Below are 9,739 nucleotides of genomic sequence, written 5' to 3' on the forward strand. Positions count from 1 at the left end.
ATTACAAGATAATCTGATCAAGCAATTTTCAACTCATTATAGAACCCATTATGAGGCATAGATAGAGTGAATAGCCAGAGACTTTTTCCCAGGGCGGAAATGACTATCACGAGGGGGCATAATTTTAAGGTGATTGGAGGAAAGTATAGGGGAGATGTCAGAGGTAGTTTCTTTACGCAGAGAGCGGTGGTTGCATGGAATGCACTGCCAGAGGAGGTAGTAGAGTCAGATATATTAGGGACATTTAAGCGACTCTTGGATAGGCACATGGATGATGGTTAAATGAAGGGTATGCAGGTTAGTTTTGATCTTTGAGTAGGATAATAGGTTGGCGCAACATCGTGGGCCAAAGGGCCTGTACTGTGCTGTACTGTTCTATGTTCTATGGTCTAACCCACCTGATCATGGCCAACTTTTACAGACGCACACAGAAAGCATTCTATCTGGTGGAATAATGGCTTGGTACGGCAACTGCTTTGCCCAGGACCATAAGAAACTACAGAAAGTTATAAACATAGCCCAGACCATCACACAAGCCAACCTCCCATCCATTGACTACATTTCCACTTGTCATTGCCGCAGAAAGGCAGCCAACATTATCAAAGACCCCTCCCATCCTGGTTATAATCTTTTCCAAACTCTTCCGTTAGGCAGAAGATACAAAAGCTTAAACACATGTACCAACAAGTTCAAGAACATCTTCTTCATCACTATTATTAGACTGCTGAATAGACCTCTCAAATTTCAAATCTAATGTTGATCTTGCTTTTGTACACCTCCTCTACAGCCGTAACTTTGTGTGCCTCACTCTGTTCAGTCACCCTATGATCTGTGTGTGCTTGTATATTATGATCTGCCTGTACTGCATGCAAAACAAAACTTTTCCCTGTACTTAGGTACATGTGACAAAAATAAATCAAATCAAAACTATTTAAAATAGATTTTTGTTTTGTTCCAACAGGATAATTGAATCTCTAGATGGTGTTCGATTGTTATGGTCTTTACTCAAAAAGCCAAATCCAGACATTCAAGCAAGTGCAGCTTGGGCGCTTTGTCCTTGTATTGAAAATGCAAAGGTGAGTTTATTGCTGATTATATATGTTTCAAGGCAATTTTCCATAAAATTTCACATTAAAATTTAATACCACAATAAAACAAAACAAACCAGATCATTGAAAATTACTCAGATTTCTAAATTAATTAGTAGGATGAAAATTGCACTTAAGCTGTGACATAAAATGGCAGTAGTGAAATGATCACCTACTATGCATGTCATCTGCCAAATTCCCACAAATGTGTTTAGAATTCAAGTTTATGGCAGAAATAGGTAGGACAAGTATACATTGATGCGCAATAACATTTGTCATGATAGAGGAGTGCACTGTTTCTGTCTACTCCTACTACTCTAGGAGTCACAGCAGAAATTTAATTGTTTTGCCCAGTTCCCAAAATGGCCAGTCATATACTTTTTCTGTATTAGATTTAGAATAAAAAGATTGTACTGACTCTGTCTTTTTATTTTGTACTTTTTAAAGTTGTGGGCTGAGATAATGAATAGCTATTTTAAAACTAGTCCTTTAAAGGAAAACTGCATGTTTTAAAAAACAAGTACCCGACACTCATGCCAAGGTTTGTGTAAACAACTGTTTGAACAAGAAGTAATTGAAGTGGTTGTAGATAGTTTGGAGCGGAGATGTTCACCCACTGACTCCCACAGCTACCTGGACTATACATCCTCACACCCCACTTCCTGTAAAGACTCCATCCCATTCTCTCAGTTCCTCTGTCTCCGTCGCATATGTTCAGATGAGGCCAACTTTGACAAGGGAGCCTCCGAAATGTCCACCTTCTTCCTCAACCGAGGATTCCCCAGCTCCGTTATCGACAGGGCCCTCAACCAGGTCCGACTCATCTCCCGCACTTCCACCCTAACCCCCTCTCTTCCCTCCTGCAACAGCGATATGGTTCCCCTTATCCTCACCTACTATCCCACCAGCATCCACATCCAGAAGATCCACCTCCAGTGCGATGCCACCACCAGACACATATTCCCCTTCCCTCCCTTGTCCGCCTTCTGCAGGGACTGTTCCCTTGGGGACACCCTGGTCCACACTTCCTTCACCCCCAACACCTCCTCACAGCCCTATGGCACCTTCCCCTGTAACCGGAGAAGGTGCAACACCTGCCCATTTACCTCATCCCTCCCCAGTATCCAAACAGAACTTCCAGGTGAAGCAACACTTCACCTGCACTTCCCAGAATCTAGTCTACTGCGTTCGCTGCTCACAATGTGGCCTCCTCTACATTGGGGAAACAAAGCGTAGACTTGGTGACTGTTTCACAGTAAATCTACGTTCTGCTCGCAAAAAAGACCCTGAACTACCTGTTGCCTGCCACGTTAACACACCACCCTGCTCCCTGGCCAACATTTCTGTCTCTGGCTTGCTGCAGTGTTCCAGCGAAGCCCAATGCAAGCCAAAGGAACAACACCTCATTTTCCGGACTCAATATTGAGTTCAATAATTTTAGGGCCTAAACTCTCCTATGTCCCAGCCCCCTACCCCGCACACCAGGCCTTGTTACCACATAGCCTGCCATTACACACCCCCCGTTTTTAGTCACTAACAGCCCCCATTAAAAACTATTCACCCTCCCAGCCTGATTGTTAGCAACTCCTTCGTCTGTCCAATTGTCTTTCTCTCTCTTTGAGCTCTATCCTATCATTTACTCCCTACCCCCACCCACCTCCCTATTTCCTGCATATAAGCTGACGTTTTCCCAGCCACCATCAGTTCTGAGGAAGGGTCACCGAACTTGAAACGTTAACTGTTTTTCCCTTCACAGATGCTGCCAGATCTAATAAATAAAGGCCTAACCTGTTTATCTGTTCTTGAGAATTCAGACCCTTTATCTCTGGAATCAGCCTATTTGAATCATTGCCTCCATTACCAGCATTTTCTTTCTTAAAAATGGGGACCAAAAGTGTACACTGTACTCAGGTGCAGCCTTACCAATACCCTGTACAGATGCAACAAAAACATCCCTGTTATTAAACTCCAATCTTTGTAACAATAAAGACCAAAATTCAATTTACCTTCTTAATTGCTTGCTATATAACTGCTAGTGCTTCATGCACAAGAATACCCAGATTCCTCTCTACTGCACTTTTTGGAGTCTGTCTCCATTTAACTAATAGCTACTTTTTGATTCTTCCTACCAAAGTGTATGACCTCACTTACCTACATTAAACTTCAACTGCCAAGTTTTTGGCCACTCACTCACTCTTACAGATTCTTTATGTCCTCGTCACAACATGCCCTTCCACCTAATTTCATGTTGTCAAAAAATTTTGATACATTACAATTTGACCTCTTTTACGAGTCAATAATGTACACTGTAAATAATTGAGGCCCTAGAACGGATCCTTGTGGCACCCTACTAGTTATATCTGGCCAATTTCAAAATGACCTATTCTTTCCGACTCTCTGTTTTCTATGTCTTGACCAATTCTCAATACATGCTAAAACATTTTCCCCAATACTGTAAGCTCCTATCATGTGAAATAACCATTTATGTGACATCTTATCAAATGCCTTCTGGAAATCCAAATACATTATATCTCCTGGTTCCTTTCTGTCAACTCTGCTTGTTATATTCTCAAAGAACTCTGGAAAATCTGTTGAACATCTTCCTACCTTCTTGAACAGGGATGTCATATAAGCATTTTACATTCCACTGAAACCTTCCCAGACACAATGAGCTCTGGGTTATTTCAACAAATACTTTCACTAACCTTCTCTGCCACTTCCTTTAAAACCTTGGATGTTGGCTATCAGCTTCTGGTGACTTGCATGCCTTTTATCCTATTAGTTTGTCAGATACTTTGTCCTCATGACTGAAATTGTTATAAGATCTAACTTCCCACTAGCACCGTGCTTGTCTGTTATCTTTAGGATGTTTTTAGTATTGGTTTATGTTATCTGCCATTTTCCTGTTTCACATTATTAATTCTCCAGTTACACCCTCCAAGGGTCCCATGTTTACATTGGCTGCACTATTTTTATTTACCAGTAGGAACTCTTTGCTGTTTTTATATTTCTTGCCAATTTGCATTCATAAATCAGTTTTCTTACTCTTTATTAACTTTTTTAATCAACCATTGCTGGTTCCGAAATAAATCCCAATTTTCTGGCCTACCGCAAAGTTTCACCACTTCGTATGCCTTAGTTTTTGATTGGACGCTCTTGTTAACTGACTTGGTTAACTATGGGTAGTTCATCCTTCTCATTGAGTAGTTTATGATCAGAATAAATTTTTCCTGAGCTTTATGAAATATCTGCTTAATAATCTACCATTCCCCGTCAATTGATCTTCCCCTTAGTCTATTTTCACAGCCCACTATAGACAATTCTTTCTTCATACTTCTGTAATTGCCCTCAGTTAAGTTGAGGACACTGTTTTGAGACCCCTCAAACTGAATTTGATGTGATTTTTTTTTCCAAATTGACAGGTCCCAATAGATGAAGTGGTCCTTCACAGTAAATAGGGTTTTCAATTATAGTGCTATCCATGTTTTTGTGTTATCCTTGGGGGTTTCTCAAATCTGTAGGAACCGCCACAGATCCCCCATAGACAACAATGATTTGGTGTATGCAGGGGCATCTAATATGTATAATATATTTGTAGATTTCTCTTCTGTCTTATTTCTTTCCAAATGGAGAAATTTCTCCAACCTATAAATTCAACAACACATGACCAGAGTATTTGTATCAAATGTTATGAAAAGCTGTTCAACTTCTGATCTATTGTGCAATATAAATAGAAATGTTCCCTTACAGTCTTCTATTCATGGCTATAAGTTAAGCAAGTTAGAACTTGGTTGGGTGCCAAGAGTTTTTTTTGGAGAACTTTATCGAACTGTGGAAAAAGTTGGCTCCTTGGGAAGTTTACTGTGTAACCTCAAATGAGTTCCTGGCTTAGATGGAAAAGCAACAGGACCTGATCAACTTTTCTTGGGTACTGTAGGAAATAATGGAGGTCTTGCATAATTCTGAAGGAAATTTCAGGTTATTTTTATCTAAAAAGTTTTAAAGTCAAACTTAGAAAAGTAATAGGTCTAACTTCTAGGAGATGCAATGAAAAATATCATAAGCAATGCATTAAACTAGAGAATTTAGAGGATGTTGGGTATGATTACAAAAAAAATAATCAAAGCTGCATTTACTTTATCATATCCAATTATTCAAATAAGTAATTTGATATCAGCATGGAATCTACTGAAAATTAGCACTGCTATCATGGTATAAATACAATATAAAACTACTTTATGTTGCAAAAGCTAAATTAAATGTGTTTCTAAGTTATTTAAGTCAGCTTTTATGTTGAGACAAAATTCTCTTGACCTTTTGTGAAATTTCAACCTCATCTGCAATTAACATGGGTAGTATGTTCCAGCAGTAGTGAAGTTGTTGGTAGTGGGTCCAGAAGGTTCCACTCAAGGGCAATTGGCTGGCCACACAGATCAAGCAGTGGCCAGCCAATTAGCTATGTAAGGGCAAAAAGTATGGGAATCATGCAAAGGTGCACAGGACATCAACTCCCTACTGTTACTTCATAGAGTTGAAGGTCCAGGAGCCAGAGGAACATTAGTTTCTGACAAACCAAATAAAACCCTCTGGGTCATGTATTACATCCAAATATTCAGGTCTTTCCTCCACTTTCCTTCCTTGCTATCCAGGAATATGACTCAGAGAAAAAAAGTAATCCCAGTGATGCCACAGCTCAGGTTTTCCTGCAGACTAATTCCCTGCAATTGCAGCTGGACACCCTCCCATCATACCAAGGCGACTGGACAGAGGTATCAGTATAGGTCAGTACCTCATGGGAAACTGGGTGCACTGCAGGAGAAGAATGAATGATTTACTGCGCTTTGCAAGGATAGGTAGCACATTGTCATCACTGTGAAGTGATACTCAAATGTACATCAGGCTGAGAGATGTTAGATAAGAGGATCATTTGCAAAAGGAACATGGGGCTGAATTTGTTGAAACTACTCGATGCTAATGCTGCAATTGCAGAACAATGTGGTTGTTGAGCACTTACTTAGGAAAACTCAGGAGCTGTCACAGGCATGCATGCTCAGAAAATATTCATGCACCCATTGGTTTAGCACTCAATCCTTCTGTCTGTCAGCAGGAGAAAACTACATAATTGGAGAGAGCATAACATGACTAATGGAGGGGCATTTGACATAAAAATTCTCACCCACTTAGAGGACAATGCCACCAAACCTGCCAGGGAGGACCGGCGCCAAGTGAACACGAATGGAGGGACCGGAGTTTCAAAGCAATCAACTGAGGATTCCTCCAATCTGCTCTTGATAAAGGACTTGCAGGACTAATGCCTAAAATATTGCTGAGAGAAGCAAGTGTCCATAATTATTAGTTGATCTATTCCCAGCTCCACTACCAGCTTCATCTCCAATTTGAGCACCAGCTCTGAAGATAATGATGCACAATCTCAAAAGATGTACTGCACCTGCATTCACCAATACCCTACCCCAGCATGAATACAGTCACCTCGGTGAAAGCAAATTCTTGATTGGGCTCAGGGTCCCAATCTAGGGAATCACATTACAGACACCTGAAAGAACTAGTGGAGGATGTGACAGCTGAACTCTCTTACACAGACAACTGCTGGAGTCCAGGCCCTTGCTAAGTCTCATGTAGATGATAAGCCTTGGCATTCAGCTGTAAGACACCTGATGCAGATGGAAAGACAGGCAGAGGAACATTTGACAAAGCTGTCAGAATCCATTCACAGGCTAGAGTGAAAGGTGAAAGAGTACATTTAGATTGTATTTGCTGTCATGGATCTGGCATGTAAGTGTTTGACTGCCTCCATCAAAAGCGTACCAACTGCCTTGGAGACCCAAGTGCAACAGAATACACAGTCACTTCTAAATATGTGTTCAGACTTGCACTCCATCACTCTGGCCTTGGATGGTACACTTGCAGTTGTGCAGGGGACCCTCAGCTGGCTGGACCCCTCTAGGCCTAAGAAGGGTCAATTGACTTGAAATGTTAACTCTGCTTTCTCTCCACTGATCCTGCCTGACCTACTGAGTTTCTGCAGCAATTTCTATTCTTGTTCCAGATCTTCATCATCCACAGTTCTTGGTTTTATTCTAGATAATTTTGATCTATGGATACAACATTGATGGTATCACATATTAAGTAGTGACTTATGTGATTATCTTGACATGAGTAGGCTTAAACGTTGGACAGCATTTGTGTAATTTGCGGGGGAGGGGGATTCTTGTAACTCATCTGGCAATACACCAGGTACTGTTCACCCAATTACCATCCCCCTGCGATGCTGTCTGATCAGTATTTGCTGCGGAGTTGTTGTATGCCTTGCTATTGTCCACATGACAGTTCTCTGCAAGGTATTGCCCCATTGGAGAATGGGTCAAAGAGACATGAGTGCATTAGTACCTAATTACAAGCTCATATGGCATTCAGTGTAGTAAGCATGCACTTACTTTTGTCATGGCCTGCAATAGTGTTTCTTCCAGGTGCCCAAGGAATGTAAAGTGACATTTTTTTAAATTTACCCATGATATGTGGGCATTGCTATTGCCCATCCCAAATGCCTTCAAGAAGGAGGTAATGAGATGCATTCTTGAATCCCTGCAGTCAATGTTCTGTGAGTAGAACTACAGTTAGGAAAGCAAATCCAGGATTTTTACTGAACAACATTATAGGAAAGGTGATATATTTCCAAGTGAGGATAGTGGTATATCAATATTAGGTGGCATACCAATCCCACTCACTTAGAAAATGGGATGAATTTTACCAAAATTGGCTAAGTCGGGGAGTTTTATGAAAGATTTCTCTCAGGAGATCCAGTGAATTCTTGCAGGCGATTCTCTGCTGTTTACCTCATTATGTATCCACCATGTCTTAGTGACACCTGCACACTACTCTGTACTCACCAATTGCAGCTTAGTCATCACCACTGAGACATTCGGAGATTTCTGGCTCTGGGTACCATACTTAAAGTGCAGCCAAGCACCTGTTGCACCAACTGCCCTAAATAGTGCATATAGAAGGAAGGTAATGAAAAAGAAAAGGTTCTGAGGGCACACAGGTGGCACAGGTTCATTGCAAATACAATTCATATTCGTAAATTTATTGTTTAACGTTTTCACTCGTCAGATCAGCTGTCATAGTAACAGCTGTTGCAAGAATCAAGCTACACAAGCTATCCGTTCTTAGTGTCATTACTTCTTAAAATCCTGTCAAAGGGAGTCATAATTTTTCCTTAGCATCCAGTGTATCATAACCCCTTGTGGGAAGGCTAATGGAATTTTGGCCCTTATTTCAAGCAAGTTGGAATATAAGAGTAGGGAAATCTTACTGCAACTATAAAAAGTGCTGCTGAGACCATATCTGTAATACTGTGAGTATTGTTGGCCCCCTTTTTAAGGAAAGATTTTATTTCATTAAAAGCAGTTCAGGGAAGGTTCACTAGGATGACTCTGGTATGGGGAGATTGTCTTAAGAGCAAAGGCTAAACAGGTTGGGACTGTACTTATTGGATTTTAGAAGAATGAAAGGTGATTTCATTGAAACATACAGAATTCATCAGGGAATTGACAGGGTAAATGCCGAGAGGATATTTCCCCTCATGGGAGAGTCTGGGACAAACAGCTTTGTCTCAGAATAAATGGGCATTAATTTAGGATTGGGATGATGAGGAATTTGTTCTCTCAAAGGGTTATGAGTTTTTGGAACTGCTTGCCACACAGAGCTGTGGCGACAGAGTCCTTGTGTATATTTAAGGCTGGGATAGATACTTAATCAGTAGGGGAATCAAAGGTTATGGGAAAAACACAGAAAGTGGAGGTAAGAAATGTTACATCAGATATATTCCTATTGAATGGTTGAACAGATTCAAGGACTGAATTGCCTACTCCTGTTCCTATTTCTTATAGCCTTATATTCATATTGTTCAATGTGGGATCATCACATGCTGGAAAGCCTTCAAAAAATTGAACACATTAACTATTATTCTACAACAGCAAAAGTAAAGAGAAAAAACCCAGAAAAAGTGCATTTGCTTCTGGAAACAAAGGGACTGCCCATTTTTCAAGAACTAAATGAATATTTTGCGTCAGTATTTACTGTCGCAAAGGAGACATGGAAGCTAGGGAACCTGGGGAAATAAATAGTGATGTTTTATTATAGAACAGGACGTGCTGGAGATCTTAAAATGCATAAGGATAGAAAAATCCCTTGGACCTGATCAGGTGTTTCTCAGAAATATAGCATCATAGAGACATAGAAGATAGGAGCAGGAGGAAGCCATTTGGCACTTTAAGCCTGCTCTGCCTTTCTTCACGATCATGGTTAATCATCCAACTCAATAGCCTAACCCTGCTTTCTCCCCATAACCTTTGATCCCATTTGCCCCAAGTGCTGTATCTAGTCACCTCTTGAATATACTCAATGTTTTGGCATCAAATACTTCCTGGGGTAATGAATTCCACAGGCTCACTACTCTTTGGATGAAGAAATGTCTCCTCATCTCCGTCCTAAATGGTCTACCCCGAATTTTCAGAGTGTGACCCCTGGTTCTGGATGCACCCACCATTGGGAACATCCTCCCTGCCTCTACCTTGTCAATCTGGTAAACCTTTGCTGCACTCCCTTGAGAGCAACAGCATCCTTCCTCA

The 9,739-nt window shown here is 40.8% G+C and overlaps 1 protein-coding gene across 1 annotated transcript in view; it reads left to right on the top strand.

The window, feature by feature from the left end:
• The window catches only part of odad2 (outer dynein arm docking complex subunit 2), a 152,125-nt gene that overhangs the window by 139,093 nt on the left and 3,293 nt on the right, over positions 1 to 9,739 (top strand). Inside the window, exon 8 of the mRNA XM_048606859.1 lies at positions 962 to 1,076. Within this exon, the coding sequence (XP_048462816.1) occupies positions 962 to 1,076 (115 nt within the window). The remainder of the gene's footprint in view (positions 1 to 961; positions 1,077 to 9,739) is intronic.

This window comes from Rhincodon typus, chromosome 2 (assembly GCF_021869965.1).
Source record: "Rhincodon typus isolate 14 chromosome 2, sRhiTyp1.1, whole genome shotgun sequence".
NCBI lineage: Eukaryota > Metazoa > Chordata > Chondrichthyes > Orectolobiformes > Rhincodontidae > Rhincodon > Rhincodon typus.